General features: G+C 39.0%; 1 protein-coding gene across 32 annotated transcripts in view; it reads right to left on the reverse strand.

Moving 5' to 3' along the window:
• BPTF (bromodomain PHD finger transcription factor) overlaps positions 1-18218 on the reverse strand; it is a 133869-nt gene that overhangs the window by 14718 nt on the left and 100933 nt on the right. For 8 of the 32 annotated variants that reach the window (XM_069541811.1, XM_069541802.1, XM_069541803.1 and 5 more), the window contains 10 exons: positions 16723-16969; positions 16200-16361; positions 15832-15983; positions 14849-14957; positions 10606-10823; positions 7605-7827; positions 5933-6879; positions 4241-4323; positions 3706-3931; positions 1165-1487 (listed from right to left, as the gene is read on the reverse strand). In XM_069541811.1, coding sequence (XP_069397912.1) covers positions 1165-1487; positions 3706-3931; positions 4241-4323; positions 5933-6879; positions 7605-7827; positions 10606-10823; positions 14849-14957; positions 15832-15983; positions 16200-16361; positions 16723-16969 — 2690 coding nt within the window. The remainder of the gene's footprint in view (positions 1-1164; positions 1488-3705; positions 3932-4240; positions 4324-5932; positions 6880-7604; positions 7828-10605; positions 10824-14848; positions 14958-15831; positions 15984-16199; positions 16362-16722; positions 16970-18218) is intronic. The other 24 variants (XM_069541828.1, XM_069541820.1, XM_069541813.1 and 21 more) reach the window with 5 other exon arrangements.

Genomic DNA, 18218 nt, shown 5'->3' on the forward strand with positions numbered 1-18218 from the left:
TATTGAACCATGGGGAAAATCAGTTAATAGGGTTCTACTTTTTATATCACATCTAATTTTTCATAAGGTAAGACAATGAAAAGTGAAGATGCCTATACTGATCTGCGTTTAATTCAACACACAGCTAAATCTACCAACAAAAAGCTTTGATTTAGCACTTCCAAACAGATTATAATTTAAACTGCATCACTAAGGTAGTTCCACTGTTACAACTTAAACATCATTAAAGGGACAACTTTATTTTATAAATGGATTAGGCATCTACTTAACAGTAGACATTAGAAATTCCTAATTCTAAATGATCACACTTAGCATAATCAAACTTTTGGATATTGTAAAATTAATACTGCTATTAATTTTGGTTTTAAAAAGTTGGCCTGCATCTGAATGTTGAAAATGGAAGCTAAATACCTAGTTGAGTGATAAAAATGATAGAAAAAAAAAAAGTGTAACCGCATTTATGGATTAATGTCTCTAAAATCTTGTATATATAACCAAATATATAACAAGTCACAACTATCAAAAACAGCTTCCAGTTGCCGTGCTTATCAAATTTTTGAGTGTCATACTTGAGGAATGAGTGAAAGAACTCCTTTTTGTATTCTTCTGACTTCTGTCCCCAGTAAGAGAGTGGGAACTTGGACAAAAATATTAGGTTACACTATTCTATTGCAAGAAGATAGAATTACTTGCAATTAAATGACAAAAATCCCAAACCACTCCAACTCAAAGTCCTTTCCACCATTTGAATCTAGGTTGTCTCTAGGGTTGGATGTAATCATGGGTTTGTTAAGATTCCAGAAAGGATGATGTCAACTTTGGGCGGTGATAGTAACACCCCTCTTTCTTCAGAGAGCATTACTGATTGATCTGGAATTGACCCAGAGAGAAAAGGAGACAGCAAAGGAGCAACAGAAAGCTTATTTTTGATAGAAAAGAATATGATGAAGGACAAACATGAATCATGAACACGTGGGGTAAAAAAAAACACGAATTTTTATTCTAGTGTCAAGGTTAAGAATATCAGATGCAAGACCACAAATGAAATATCTTATGTTTAACTATTTTCATTTACACTGCTACTGATATCCTCATTTTCTTCAAAACTGGAAACTTAGCTACACTTTTAAGAGAATAAACTAGAGCTCAGAAAGATCTACTCACTTAGATTCATCGTAAGGCGTTTTACAGATACAGTAAAGCTTTGTGTCCTTCTTAGTTTCCTTTGAGGTAGTAGAGATCATTTTCTTCTTCTTGGACTTGGAGTTGGAGTCTCTCTCCTCTTCCCGCTTCCTTTTCTGGGAAGCCACAGGCAGCGTGGTTGTGGCCGTGGCCAGGGGGCCCGGGTGCTGCGGGGGAGGCGGAGGCGGAGGCGAAGGTGGAGGGGCTGGAGGTGCGGGCGGTGCTGCGGGGCAGGTGGCAGCTACTGCTGTGGCCTGCACCAAGTCTTTTTCCTTCTTAATTTTCAGGTCCCTCTTGAGCTCTTCCTGTCGTCAATTAAAGAAAATACCAGACCATCAACCGATTTACATAACTCCTGGCCAGAGGACCTTACTTTCCCTCCCTTGTCCGAGGAGTTCCCTACTTCAGTCTAAGGCGAGGGAGTCTTGCTAACTCCAGCCAAGAGGGTTCTTACTTTACCTTAAACAAAATAGACAGCTAGAAACGGAAAATGGTAATTACACAATTAGACAGCTGTGAGTTATCGTCAAAGGAGGTTTGACAGAGAGACAAGCATGTGTATAAAAGAACGGTCCTTCTGACACACCAGGGCCCTGCCTGGTCACCGCGGTCGCCGCTCAGGACATGGTTTCAAGTGTCCACACGCGCTGGCTGCTTCCTTTCGGCTGGTCTCCTTCCGTCCCCTTAGAGTGAGATTGGACATACTGGACACGAACGGGATGTGACCCTCCAGACATGGCCTGACCAGCGGAGTATGAGACAGATGCGCCTTATTTACTGTGCTTCTACGCCTAGAATTTAAGACTCGAAGGAGAGCTATCTTCTCAAAAGAAATTTTTCATAAATTACAATCTTCACTTTTTCCCATGTGAAATATTTTATAGACACACCTGCGGTATTAAGCACTACAACTTCTTAGAAATGATGATTTAAAAAGAGTTTCATTTTCCTAAATAATATGATGTGTTTATAACATAACGTTTATAAACATACATTTAATTTAAGGAAAATTAAGATTGTCAAGACAGTATAAAGGGTATACACTTTGACCACCCCTTCAAGAACATTCCTATGACAGCATTAACATATGAGAAGTCTCTGCTTTCTGCATAATTTTTATGTAAATTTAAAACTGTTCTTAAAAATGAAGTCTATTTGTTTCAAAGAAGGCAATCATAAATGATATGAGAACAGGTAGATATAAAGGACCAACTGCACATCTTGACAATAAGAATAACAGCTTTATAACTAAAAATAATTTTTAAAATATACTAGTATACATAAATTTGAAAGTTGTTCTTCAAAGGAAATCATCCTAGCAATAAATTCTATTAGTTAAAATAATGCTGAATATTTTAAGTGCAATTTTTCTCCGTCATTAGATTAGCAATACACTGTCAGAAACACCACCATTACTGTACACTAGAGTATCTGCAGTAGTAACAGCATTTTTAAGTGGCAGCATAGTATAGAGAACGCAGAAAAATGTTCAGCATATGCTTACAGTGTGATTCTGATTAAAATGTGTTTTATGTAAATACCTATATTACAGATAATATATATGAATATAAATTATTTTAAAATGGTAATCTTTGAGGGGGGATCACAACAGACTATTGGCTCTTTTATTTTTGTTTCCTTTGACAATGGTGACACCTCGATATTCATCTAGTAGTGACTACCTTACTGAACTCGCTCAAATTTTAATAATTTTTCTTTGGGGTTTCAATATAATCACACCATACACAAGAACAAATTTTATCTTCTGTTTTTTTTTTTTTTGCTTAACATGTTAGCTAGAATTTCCAGAGATGCTGAGTAATAATGGTGATTCTGGGAATTACCGCCAGTTTCTGACTTCAGTGCAAAGATTTCTAATGTCTCAAGAGTTACGTGCAATGCTCGTTAGTAAGATGACCTACTAATTTAATATTTAATATTTCTAACTTAATATTTCTCACTTTTCAAAATGTACAAGACATTTTAAGAGATGCTTTAGATAGCCTACTTCTCTTTTAAAAAACTGTTTAAATATGTATGAGTAATCTTTCATTTCTCAACAAATTCTCCAAGTATACAGAGGACTAGCCACGCCTGCAGGATCAGTTACAAGTCAAGGAAGAAATCTGGCCTTATTTAATGAACACACTTAATTTTTCCTTTAACATTATTTCCCGGTTTCTCTGTTTACTCTTCTCATGAAACTTGGCAACTTTTGGCAAGACTATGCTGCAGACAAGAAGAACTACAGTCAAGAGGATCCTCAAATGTTTTAATCAAAAGCCTAGACCTCTCCAAGGGGCCAGTTTAGAGATTACAATATACATGTACACATAAACATCTATCTTATTTTAAAAGACATATATTCCACTGCTCACTACTTATTCTAGGAACAAAAATGTAAATTCTAGAAAACAAACTCAGATTTTAAGTTTAATCACAATTTCAAAGGGGGAAAAAAAAAAAAAGAGTAAAATCCGATGCTGAACACTGGACACAGGAGGATAGAAAACACTCTCTTACCTGCACTTCGATTTGTAGATCTTTGTCTAGCAGCGCTCTCTTTTTCAGTATTTCAGCTTTGAGCTGCTCTTTGTGCTTGAAGAGCAGTGCAGAGAGCTTGCTGGCATTCTGTTTGCTACGTTTCTGTTCCACACTCTCTTCTCGCTTCCGTTTTTTTGCTGCCTGTTTTTCTTCTTTATCTATCTTATCCAAAATATACTTCATCACCTGGTTACAGACAATCATTCTAGAGAGAAATACACAACCTATGTAATGCTGGGCATTTTATTCTGGGCTGAAGACATAATTTTTCTATGTCTCTATAGTTGATACTAACTTTCTGGGAATGGAGAGCTTCAAAGAGTGCTTCAAAACCAGTCACAAGCATCTATTAGTACTGAGTGTTCTGATTTAATAAACTCCAATCAGGATAAAACACAAACTCAGAACTCCCATGCGTGTGCGTGTGTGTGTGTTCGTTCATGCGCACACTTTAAGAGAAGAGACTGATGCACAGTGAGAGCCTGTGTAATGGGTTATAAACATTTCTCCCTACCTTTGATTCTCTTCTCTTTCTGCTGGAGTCATGGTCTTTTTCTGTTTTAAATGTTCTATTACAGCATTATGCTTCATCACCACCTTCAGGACAGAATAAAATCCAAAAATGCGTATTTTATAATGACTACAAGTTAGCACAGGGGTAACAACAGTAGAAATCTGAGCGTGTGTATGTGTTTCCCAAAGAAACTAAGAATTTTATATCATGGTACAAATAAAATTAGCGCCACAGTGTGCCCCAGGTGCTTACCATGTACTGGGCACCGCACTGAGCGAAGCACGGGACATTACCTCGTTCATTCACTGTAACAATGCTGAACGGTAGGGACATTTTCGTAAGTGAGATGCTGAGAGATAAAGAATTTACTAACTTGTCTGAGAGTAAAGAATGAATACAGTTGTAATTTTAACCCAGCTATCATCCTCCTATGATCATGTTTTGAATGTTATGTTCTCCTTCCCAGGCATTAAAGATCATTCCATTCCAGCCCATCCCCAACTTATACAGAAATTAGCGTAGAGAGAGACATTATAACAATTCTCAGTTCATGGCCCATACAGTACTGAAAGATGGAAAATAATGAATGCACTTTAAAATACTGCAGATGACATTAATTTTATAAGGATATTCCCATACATCTTCAAAATCCCTCTGCTGCTTAATGAGTGCTTCTAACAACAGTATTACAATCATCAAAGTTGCAAAGAAACTAGATCTTAAATTATTCCAATCACCAAAAAGAAATGAAATTATGTGACATGACAGAGGAGTTAATTACTGCCATGATGGCAATCATAAGATACAATCTGTGTCAAATGAGTCATACGCCTTAAATTTATACAATGCTACATGTCTAATATATTTTAATAAAAAATAAAAAGTGCTTCTATATACATGACCTAGTTTAATCATTACAATAGCCTTGCATGGCTGAAAAGAGAGTTTTAAGGAGGATAAAGCCCAGGGAAGGTGAGTGAGCTTCACGGACTGTAAATGGGAGACCCAGGAACTGGGTTCTCATGACTTGGGAACACTTGAAATCCACACAGACTCCTGACAAGTGCAGAGTACTGCAAGCTGTAAATGCAAAGAAAGCTTTCTCCAGTAATGTAGGATATTATTTATTATACATGAAAATTCATTTCAAGTAGAATAACTCTAATTCATCTAAATTGCCTTACTTCACGATGAGGCTACTGCACAAGCTTGCTTTTTATTTCTGCTATGGAGTAATGGTACTTAACACTTCTTTTTTTTAAAACAAAGCTATGACTGGAAATACAAATGAGTTTAATCTACCTGTAAAATTTGCTTAGTCTACACACCAACTAAGGAAGGACAACTGCGAATACCTTCAAACAAATTGCCACGATGCCTCAAGTGGCTTCAAAACTTAGTCAAACCTTCAAGTTTCAAAGATACTTAAACTTCCTATGTCCATTCTTTCCCTCTTAGTTCTCCCAAAATACGGGTAGTTTTCACCGGTAAGTACTGGCTGTTTATACACACCAGAGTCCCAGACCATAAGTCATGTGATACGTATTGGTCAATGCAGTGCTGCTTCTAACTTGAAGCGACAATGATGTCTGTGTCTCGTTTACGGAAAGCTAACACAACCAAACACTACGTCTAATGCACAGCACAATCATTCAAGCTACTGAACATGCTGCTTTCACTCAACGACTTTACCTGTTTCTGAATGATCTCACTTTGATTAGAAGCCTGGAGGGTGTGTTCCCGCTCCATCTCTATCTGCTGCTGCTTCTTCTTTTGCTGCTGCTCCCTGAGTTGCTGAACCCTCTGCAACTGCTCTTGCACACTGGCTGCCTGTACTGTGACCACACTCTGGATGTGGTGAGTCTGCACAGGGCTGCTCTGCTGAATCTGAACGGGCAACTGGAGTCTGATCTGCTGGGGCACACCACCTTGCTGAGCCTGTATCTGAGCCACAACCTGCGACTGGATCTGGGAGAGAACCTGGACTTGTGGTGGCAGCTGCGGCACAGCCAGGACTTGGGGCTGAGGCTGCGGTACTTGGAGCGGAGGACTGGGCGGGGATGCAACAGTAACTTGACTTAACGTTTGTCCTGGTGAAAGAGTTTGAGTTGAAGACTGTACCTGGGGTTGTGACTGTGGCTGGCCCTGGGAAGGTGTCGGAAGAGATGTGTGTGGCTGGATTGGAATCGGTTGGGAGGCTGCAGTCTGACCCTGGGCCTGCTGTCCGGGAGACACTTGGGATGGCGTCGATGGGCGTGCTCGAGTCTGTGGCGGGCTCTGGACGCGAGCAGGAGGCTGTCCTTGGCCATTGCTCTGAGGCGGACACTGTCCTGCAACCTGGGCTTTGGAGGACTGTGCTTGGGTGGGCTGTGCTTCAGGAGGGACATGGGAGGCCACAGCTGTTTGGGTCTGAACTTCAGGCTGAGTCTGAGTTTCAGGCTGAGCTGGGGACGGGGGCTGGGTTTGGGGCTGGGGCTGAGCTGAAGGCTGAGCTGAAGGCTGAGCGGGCTGAGCGGGCTGCGCAGGCTGAGGCTGGGCTTCTGGAGGACTCACGCTCGACGGCGGAGCTGGAGGCAGGCTTTTGGCTGGCTGCACCTGTGTCGGGGACGATAATTTACTCTGTCTTTGTTCACTTGTACCTGTGAAAAGGCAAGAGCAAATACTTATGACTCTAGAACGTAAGACTGTGGTTTAAGAAGAATTTGAAGGGGATTTTCTAAAGGAGAGAATTCTACATTTCAGGACAGAGGATTGAAGCTTAGAAATGCTCCATCTAGAAATACTTCGGTCAGAACTCGCCTCTCAGGGAACCTCGCCATGTTCATGGCTGCCTGCCACACGTTTTGCGAGGTCTCCGGAAGGCTGGCTTCCGAAGCAAAGCGCATTCTCTGGACATCAGTCCGGACTTGTGGCCCAGGCTAAGCTACCCGTATCCCTCTCCTACGGCATGGGGTCAATGAACAACAGCAGCTTGCAGGGGGAGGCTCACAGAGTGCTCCAGTTTGGGAGCTCTCAGTCCTAGCTTATGAGCTGGACAGACCATCTGCCTGGTGAGCACATCCGTGATTCACTCAGGAACTACAAGTTTGGGAGAGAGCAGGAGGGGGCACGGTCGCCATGGCGTTTTACTACTGTGCGCTACCCCCTGCTTTCCTCATTTCCTAAAGGGGGAGAGGGGTGGCAACAGGGAGTCTGTCCGAGCAAGAGATCTAGTCGAGCCCTTGTGAGGCTGACCAGTCAGCTGTGGCCGCTCCTCAGCTTGGGGCACATCTGCCCAAGGAAAGCCCCAGTCCTCTTGCCTCCTTGGTCACCCAGCAACTTGTGACACCAACGAGCAGCACTTCCGACAGCCCCCAAGTTCTACCTGCTGCTGTAGTAGAGACGGTGGTGGTGGTGGCGCTGGTGGTGGCAGCTGTGGTTGCCAGCGGGGTGAAGAGGAATCGCTGAACGGTACCATTTGGCATTGCAGCTTGCATCAGCTGCTGTCCTGGACCCGGAAGTATCGTCACCCCTTGAGGTATCAACTGCAACTGCCCAGTAGTCTGACCTTGTCCTTGAATCACCACTGTCAAACCTTGATTGCCACCCTACAGAAAAAAAACACCTAACATGTAAAGAGTATTCAAAAAACATCAATCTCTAAGTATACTTGTTTTTATATTGAAAAGATCCTTTAAAATAATGAAACTATGTATTTCAATGTCTATGGAATAGTACCAAGAGAAATACAGATAAGCTAAAAGAACGGCATTTATTTTAAAAGACTGATGGTGATTAGTGGAAAAAACATGAATTAACAATCCAGAGTTTCAGTCTGAGTTCTGCACATGGACAGCCAGGAATCTGTCTATGAGTAACACCACTTACCTGGATCTAAGTCTCCCAGTCTATAAAATAAGAGCATTGAAGTGACTAACTAAGGTCTCCACAAAATTCTGAGTTTAAATCACCTTATTTATATTTGTATTATTTTATAACTTTTACATACTTTAGACATGCCTCATTTGATTCTCACAATAGACTTGTGACTTTGTGGTAAGGAAAGAAATATTACTACACTCTTCCTACCAATTAGGAAACTCAAGTTAGAAAGTTCAAAGTTCCTTGCCGACAATTAGAGAGCAAGTCCAAGGTGAGACACAGTGAGAAGCCCAGGTCTCCTAGTTTCAGCTTTTTCACTAGGTACCAAACGATCTATGGTGTGTGTGTATGCTGAAGCATAGAAAGCTTAGGGTTCTACACATGGAATGCAAATACCACGTGAGGAAGGTCACTAATGTCTGCGTTGTCACCAAAATGGGGACCAGGAACTAAAAACTCCATATGTACTACCGCTTCTGTCCAGGACTTATTCATCCTCAGCCACCAGGAGCATGAGGGAGAATGAGGAAGCAAATGTAAAACCAATCCACCCCAAATCTCCAACAGTCAAAACTGACACTGCAAAGTTCACTTACTAAGCTCCATGCACTTTTACTCATGAGCCCCTTATTCACTCTTGCTTTTCTAAAATACTTTCTGTGTGCACAGTCAAAACTGCATAAAACACAAAGTATAAAGAATAATTATGAAGTGAAGATCTATAAACCCAGCATTCAGGTCATCATCGCCAGTATCCAAGAAGCTCTGCATGTGACCTGCTCTGATCTTCATCTCCTTCCTTTGCCCTAGAGGGAAGCGCTAATTTCACGGATACAGTACCTGCATTTCATCGCATTGTGACCACTGAGGTGTATACAGATCTCTACGAGGCCATAGGCTCATGACTTCAGGAGCACCATTATTTACAAAGAATATGAAGGGTGCCCTTTGGTGTCCCCTCCAGGAAGGCAATGCAGCAGCCCCCTAATTCTGCACAATGTAGCTAGTTTTGCCTGTTTCTGAATCCTAGGCAAGTAGATCATAATGTATGTTTGTTACCTGCTTCTTTATTTAGCTCAACAATGTAGTTCTACATTGCGGTAGTTTGTTCATTTCAGTTGCTGTAGGAAGGCATTACCGCTTTACTGATCTAATCGATGGCTGCTGTATATGTTCATGTCCGTTATTCTGGGGCTCAGACGAACAAGAACTTTTCAAGAGAACATACCTAGGAGGGTAACTGCTGTGACCTGGGGCATGCTGTGTCTTCAACTTTGCTAGGAAGTATTGAGGAGTTTTCCAAGGTGGCCAAACCAATTTACATTATTATCAGTTGTGTATGAGAGTTCATTCTACTCCACGTTTTTGCTTTTCTTGATTTTGTCTGACATTTTCCTTTATGCCAATCTCTTAATATATGGTTTTAATACACATTTCCCTCATTACTAACAAAGTTCAGCAGTTTTTTGGATTTGTGGACATTTAAGAGTTCCTCTATTCTCATCAAGTGTGTCTATTCTTATTTTCTACCAAGTTATCTGGATTTTTCCCCATCTTAATCTGTAGTAGTAACTCTTCATTTCTGGAGAACAATCCTTGGCTGGCTACATGTGTACCTTCCCCTCACTCTTTTCACTCTTTCATGTTTGATGGACTAAAGTTCTTACTTCTAATGCTGAATTTATAAATCTTTTCCTTTATGGTGAATATTTTCTGTCTTTAAGAAAGCCTTTCCTACCTTCTGACAAGTACTATAGTCTTATCTTTTACAGCCAGGACTTTAATCTTCCTGGAGCCGAGTTTATGAGTGAGGCTGTGGTCCAAGCCAGGACCTTTTATTGAAAAGTCTGTCCTTGATCCACACGGCCATCCAGGTCATATGTCAAGTGTCCACATATACATATGGGTCCTCTTCTACTGTTCTGTACCGACTGGTCTACCTATCCTTGTGTCTGAACCTTACTGTATTAATTAGTGAAGGACTACAATTTAAAGTCTTTATATCAGGTAACTACATAGGGCAAATCCTCCTTTTCTTCAAAAGTATTAACAGTTATTCTGGATCCTTTGAACTTCCATATAAATTTTTTAAAAACCAGCTTGTCAAACTTTAAACACCTCTCTTGGGATTTTGATGGCAACCACATTCACTCTATGGATTACTACTGAAAGAACTGACAGAACTGATAGTAACGCTGGGTGTTGCAAGGAAACGGCTTGATGTACTCAAATTTCATTTTTCCCAAGCAAATTAGTTAACTAGTAAAATTTTGGTGGTTCAATGTGTTATCCACCCTGCTATTACAGCACACAATCTCAGCATTCTGGACAGTTGAGGGGATCACATCCTGCCTTTAAGAAGTACTTTTCTTTGACTTTAGGAAGCAGCCATTTCTTAAAACAAGTACATTTTTAAACCTCTGAAAATAAGTCCATGTTTTAAAACTCACAGCAGATGTAAATAAGATCACTTCTAACGTGAAAAGGGAAGTCACATTACTTACGTGGCCCTGTGTTAACTGAGTGAGCTGAGCCATGGTAAGCTTCACCTGTCCTTGCTGGGGACGAGGGGGCTGTGAGGCTGAAGGCTGCAGACTCGCAGTGGATGTTCCTGAAGATAACCCTTTCTGTGCAGGTGTGGAGGAAACGGTACTAGGGGCAGAGATCGCAGTGGAGACAGGCTGGCCTCTGATGATCTGTGTCACCACCTGCTGAGGAGCACCTATGTAAACAGGGAAACATTAGAGTGCTTCTGTGCCCAGAGTGGTCCTCTGAGTTGAGATATATCTTTCAACACTTCGCATGAATGTATCTTCTCAATTTTCAAAAAGACTTATGGGATGCCGACAGACAGACGCCTTTAGTCATATACCCATACCCGAAGGACCCACCAGGTTGTCAATGAGTCTGTTTTCACTCAGCTCACTGACAACCTCTCTCCCTTTCCTGTTCTCCGTAGAAGAGTTTAAAAAAAAAAAACAAAACAATGCTCTTCCTGTGACTCTAAAGCCAAAATGATAATAGGGAAGATGGAGGAGAATATGTAAAAAATGCTGTTAGGCAGTCTTTCCTTAGGAATACAAATTAAAAATAACAACACATAATTAACTAATGTAATTTTTAAACAAAACACATATAATCTGGAATAGTCTGGGCCAATTATATTTATAAATGAGCTTTTCTTACAGCTATCTGCCAAACAGTTTGGGAGAAGCAGGAGGTCAAGGACCCCTATATATCTTCAATATTAGAGCAATGTGCTTAACTAATGCTTTCATATTTACTCTTCAATAACTGTCTATAGAATGAATGAAGTTTAACTGAAATGGCTCTATCATCTTCTTGAAAAACTGTTTCTCATTTAACCTGATATAACTGGAAAAAAAAATCAGATGGTAATTATTTGGTAGCTGGTTTTATACTTACAAAGCCTGAATTCATTACTCATTAGTAAATAACATCATATTTCTGAAGTTTTATGTTCGCATCCTGTTTGTCCTTTTGTGTCTACATATATATTTCTGTGTATATTTCTTTTAATGATTGGTGGTTAATATTACTGCATTATGTATAAAATTAAATCGATTTTGACCCTTAGAACACTTTCCCCTTTTCTTTTTTTAGATAACACCATGGTGAAATCCCTGCTTATAAACTTTTTTGTGCTTCTAATTATTTCCTTAGAATGAACTCCTCCCAAAGATACTGTGTTCACAGTATGCACACAATACTAAACTGAATTTTAGAAAGGTTATACTAACTCATACTCCCCCCACCACTGGGTACTCATTACATTGAACCTTTGCCAGCCCTGTCGCTAAAGTAACATATTCCAGCAATCGGACATGGTATGACAGCATCACAGGGCCTGCAATTCTTCAGTTGGGCTAGTTTCCTTTGGTAGCATGCGCCTGAACTCCAGTGGCTTGTAAATATGCTTTAAAAATTGGCAGGATAAGTTTTCTTTTTTTTCTCTTTCTTCTAAACTTTTCTTGGTTACTGTTATCCATTTATTCATAAAGATGAATTGAAAAATAGCATAGTATATGCAGACAAGTGCCTGAATTTATGAACTTCTGGACCCCAACACTATTTTCTTGTACTGAAGTTCAAGGAACAGTTCATGGAAAGTTACTTCATCATCTTGAATTGATACAATGTCGTCATAATCACAGATGGAAAAAAGGGTTCGGACTGACTGGTTATATGATGTAATTCAGATGATCCCCAATATGTACGTGTTAATTTATTTTTAGATTATCATAGAAATGCAAATTCAAAAATTAAAACACTTTTTATTCCATCTTGGGAATGTACGACTTTGGGAAAGGCTAGCGAGTGTGGTGGTAGGAACAGGGTACGCTAACCAGCACCCACTCAGACACACACACAGCACATATCCACTCTCCCTCCATCTCTCTGACTACAACTCTAAAGAGTCTTCACTGGGCACCCCAGCCCCACTGGCCACCTTGCTTTTCAAACAACACACCAGACACACTCATATATATTCACATATGCAAGTCTATTATCACTTATCATCTATAAACTTTTCTTCTACTTTACATCAGTTTTATCTTCCCTTTAAGTCAGCTGCCTGACAGCTATTTTTAAACACAAACAGATATTAAATTTCATCAATTGTCATTGTAGTATTAACTGAAATAACAAACCATACTTTCTTCTCTGGGATAAATCTTGCTTAAGCATTAGGGGATTGCTGTTTCAAAAAAATACCAAGCCATGTTTTATACTAGAATTATGCTAAATCTGTAAAATGAATGGGAAAAAAAAATCAATCCCACCCCTCTCCCCTTATGCCCTGAAACTATTTCTTATAAGAAATTGTTTTCCAACCATTTCAGAGAATTTTACCTATAAATCCATGAGGTCTAGAATTCTTTTTTGTATGTAATAGTATGGCAACTTTCCAAATTTCTTTCCTTGATATGAGTCATTAAGACTTGAAATTTAGGGGACTTCCCTGGTGGTCCAGTGGCTTCCAATGCTTTCCCTGCAGGAAGGTGTGGGTTTGATACCTGGTCAGGAGACTAAGATCCCACATATCATGTGGCATGGCCAAAACAATTTTTTAAAAAGACTAGAAATTTATAAACATAGTATATAACTATGCCTTGTTATTCAAAAAGATTTAGTTCATTCTATTTTTATGGCACTTTCTCATTCGTACTTTTAGTAAACTAGCATTTGTTTTCTTTTGTCAAGATCAGACTTGCAAAAGAAAAGAATTTAATATTTGCCTTTTTTGCCTTATAATCATTACTTATATTTATTTTACTTCCTCCTATTTTAAGACTTGTTTTATACATTTTTCTAACTTCTGATTAAGATTTAACATGGGTTTTTGAGTCTGTTTTGTTCACCAACATATTTCAACTGCCTAGAGTAGGTGCTCAAATATTTGTTGAATGAATGAATTTGCCTCTCAGTTCAGCTTTGCAGCCTGGCTTAATTGCTATTTGATAATCTGTTTGTAACAACACATTTTCTTTAACATAAAAGTTACTTTTGAAAACATATGTTTATAAATTCCAAGCAAATAAAAGTTATTAGTATAATATCTTAGTATTAATTTCTAGATTCACTACAAAAAATGTAGCCTGTACATATTCTACTTTTTGGAATTCTTCAAGGTTTTACCCATGGCTCATTTTAAGACCATTTTCATGGGAACAGCTCATAAATATTTGCAACTAATGCATATTCCTAAAGGTACAAAATTGATATAGTCTGGTTCTGGTCTATTATGCTTCTGCTAATCCTTCCTTGATTTCAAACAGCTTTTGCTTTATACACTTCAATCACATCTTATTTAAAGATATAAGATTACATCTTCATTGCAATCTTTAGCTTTTAGCCAAAATAAATAAAATGACCCTCTGTGTCCTAGTAGTTTTTTTTTTAAATTGTGAATTTGACTTTGTTCGGTATTAACAGGATTATCGATGTCTTCTCTCTACCCCTTGGTTTTTTTTTGTCCTTTATTTCATGTATCCTTAACCATCTTTTTTTTTTTTTAACCTTCTGTGGTAATCTGCTTTTAGGTACATTCTCATAAAGGCTTTTCCACTCAGTCTTTATTGGCTTCAACTTTTAATAGGGGAGCTTTAACATTTTCATTAAAAAGGGCAGGGACTGCCTTTGTAATTTTGTCTCATGCTTTCCATTTAAATGCTTCTTAGCCACTTCCTTGATTTTATCTGTCCTTTACCACACAGACTGATTTCTCTGCTCATTCTCTTTACGCCAGTGATTTCAATGTATATATCCCATTAACTAGAGGTTTGAAGAACATTTTTTTTTTAAAAGCTAGTATTTATTTTTTAAATCATACAATCATTTTTAGATGAACTTTTTTCCCCCTTTATTTTTGGTTTTTATTTGTTGGCTGCACCGTGCAGCATGTGGGATCTTAGTTCCTTGATCAGGCATTGAACCTTCGACCCTGCATTGGAAGCGCAGAATTTTAACCACTGGGCCATCAGGGAAGTTCCCTGAAGAACATTTTAAACAAGCATACTTGAATCTGCTTAGCTCTTATTGACAATGCCAGAAATGAAATAAAATCGATGGGGACATCCCATGATAAATCAGAAATTTAGTATGCTTTGAAATCTTAATTCATATTGGTATTTTCTAATATGTGCAGTGCCGAATACAGAATATTATAGATTTCCTACACTGGCTATTTAGATGTAAAATGATAACACTGGGGTGGATGAATACCTGGCTGTACCATCACAGGTGTTCGAATAATTGCCTTTCCTAGTGTTGACTGCTGGAGTGGAGTTCTAATCACCGTCATACCAGGGCGGATCTGAGGCCCTGTGATGACCTACAAATGACACAAAGGACAAGGAATTAAATGTTTTTAAAAGACTAGAGCATGATGGACTCAGGAACAGAGAGATCTTTAAACATTCTATATTGATAAACATGTCTGTAGAAATGACAGAGATTCTTGGACATTACATATTAAATCATATGAAGCATCAGAATCAAGACAAATTTTTGAGGGGAGAAAATAGCATTCAAATCAGATCATACGACACTCCTCATCACTGATACCAAGAATAGCCTACAGACTAAAAGAAAAGAACAAGACCCAGGAAAGCTTGCTCTATAACCACCATAGTTGCTCACAGGAAAATGAGGAGTCCTATTTTTCCTGAGCTCCGTGTCTGTAACCCAGAGAACACAGGAGCAAAATCGGAAGCCAAAAGCTCTTTCATACGGAGCATGTTACCTTCAGGGTGAGGTTTAAAACATTCTCAAGTCTGCAGAACATTAAGCCTTTCTCATAACACTAGTGCCAAAGAAATGATGTATCTAATATGTATGCATATCAGCTGACAGACTTGTTTCAGGGCTGTGGAGTATATTTTTCACTCTACTTCTTAGTTGTACTGAACATTCTCCTGGGTGATCCAGTGTTCCCCACTGTTTTCAATTAAGAAATATTTTTGTGAAATCCTGGAAAAGCAATCTTCATGATTCATAAACTGTACTAATGTGGTATTAACAAAATGTTAAAAATGAACAGTTCACTAGAAATATAACTAACAGATTTTTTAAAAAACCAATACTTTGTTACAGATAAAGTAAGGGACAAAGAACAATTAGGAGCTGGATTAATCCCGGAGGAGGCCATTCTAAAAACTCCAACCAATGTGGTTATTAACATCAATAAACCTGTAAAGGACTCTTACTTGGGAAGCGGTTGTGGTTCCTCCAGAGCCTGAGGTATTGGGCCTAATGGTGACTGTTGCTGTCCTGGGCTGGAATGAAGTAAAGGTTTGCTGACTTGTACCTGTACTCGATGGAATGATACCCAGGACTTTCTGCTGTACTTGAACAACGCCTTAAAAAAAAAGATGAAAAAGTCATTAATAACTGCTTCTTTAGTAACATCTCAGGTACTGCTTGGTTTCTGAGGAGAAACTAGGTGTGGCGGGGGGTTTTAGTGGGCTACATAAAATGTGAGATCCGAAGACTGAAATCAGTGAAAAGGAAATGAAAATAATGGCAACAGTATGATCTGGCAGATGTGAATCAAAACTCTCCACACTTCCCTTACCTCCTTGTGTTGCTGGCACATTTACAGCGACAATCTTGCTGTTTGCAGGAAGTGGAAGTTTGGTAATTACTTTTCCTGCCACAGTGACTGGACTGCCTGTAATTTGGAACGTCTGACCTGTGCTGGCAATGGTGGTAGCAGATGTGGCAGCTGTGCTGGTGGCTAATGGGGTATAAGACATTCGATAAGCTTCAGATTTAAAATAACCAGCAACGCAGTGACTTCTAGGAAGGCACCAATGCATGAAATGTGGCTCATTTTTGTATTTTTAAGAAAAGCATTCCACTCCACTCAAAGTAAGTGAACCATGTAAATGTTGAAAGTGAAATAATGTAAGAGAGGAGTTTCGCTAATGTAATATTAGGAACATTATCTGTAACAAACCTACTGTTACAGTTGGTTTGCTCAACCGGCTGCAGAAGAAAAAGAATTTTCTAAAGAAAAGTTTCATTTCAGTAGGTAAAGGACTGAAATTTCTTTCTCTTGAATGAAAGCAAGCTTTTATTTAATCACAGGTGTGTACCTGAATTTGACTGGCCTTGCTTAACCCAGGTGGCAAAGGTTTGATGAAAGTTCTTGTTCTGCTGGAATGTTACTGTAGCGGGAGATCCAACTTTAGTAGTTAGTACCATTTTAGTTCCAGTTGTGACTGAGCCACTTATGGGGGCCACCATGACTTTCTGTGCTGGAGAGATGGTACTAGTCGTACTGTTGGTTGGGGAAGTAGTAGAAGCTGCAATCACTGTAGGCTTCTGTTGTTCCAATCGTTTCTAGAAAAGTCAGGGAGGGAAATCGTGAACAAACATCGTTCCAAATAAAAACGCCATTCTGTAAGAAGTCCAGTCACAATTCCTTCTAACCTAAAGAAACTGCACCAAACTTCTAAAAATATTTTGCTTCTAAAAATGTGCTCATATAATGTGCTCATATAAATTCACACCTGAATTTAATTCTTGAGGAAGGCAATACTTTTATGACTCTAAATTACATATACTTTATTAAAAGTAGATTTTCACAACAAAAAATTGAAATGATCATGTTTTTCCAGTCCGTGCAAAGGTCCAAGCTTTCAGACTGAAAACACAAGAGACATGGGTGATCTTACTAGACACAAGGATACTGTGCGACTCAGTGGTGGAGTTTAGAACAGATAGCAAATGATGGGCCTGTAAAAGGATTTAGTTTTATCATGATGCTCATTTATCCAATAATAAAGAATGAGTCAATTTTTTTTGGGGGGAGGAGGGGGCTTTTCCATGTGAGATGCAGAATCTTAATTCCCTGACCAAGGATCAAACCCACGTCCCCTGCAGTGGAAGAGTAGAGTCTTAAACACTGAACCATTAGGGAAGTCCCCAAGAACAGGTCAATATTTAAATATCACTATTCAAGCTGGCAAACGTGCAATCAAGCAAGCTGAAAATTATAAACGATTTTTCTGTATTTTTCAGGTCAAGTATTTTTATATAAAAATCCTTAAGGGTATTTTATACAGAAGTGTATAATCTGATCTTTCAGACTATGGGGTTATCAAAGACAATGTTTCTTTTCCCATAGATTGCTGCCTTTTCCTGACAGCTTACTGACATGACAGCTTACGTTTACATATGTAAAACCTACAGATGCCACTGACTACAAACCTGGTGGGAGACCCTGTACCTTCATTATGCTATTTAATGCTTAGATCTTTAAATTATGATTTACAGATGAGGAAACTGAGACTCAGTTTGTAAAACTAGTCTAAGGTTACAGAGTTAGTACATGGTGGAGTTGAGTTGTGTATGAAGACCAAATTTCAATGATGAAGTATTTCCTGCCATCAAAAACAGCTCAGCAAAGACAGCACACCCCATCTTTTTACTGTTACTTTTGTACATGTCCTGTATGCCTGAAAATAAACTGAGGTATTTTATATAATTTCTCATTTCTCAGAAGAAAAGGAGTTTAGTTTTGGATTCCTAGAAATATCATCTGACTAAATTAGTTGTTTTTTTTTTTTAAAAAGGAGACCAAACACCT

The sequence above is a fragment of the Ovis canadensis genome, chromosome 11 (assembly GCF_042477335.2).
Source record: "Ovis canadensis isolate MfBH-ARS-UI-01 breed Bighorn chromosome 11, ARS-UI_OviCan_v2, whole genome shotgun sequence".
NCBI lineage: Eukaryota > Metazoa > Chordata > Mammalia > Artiodactyla > Bovidae > Ovis > Ovis canadensis.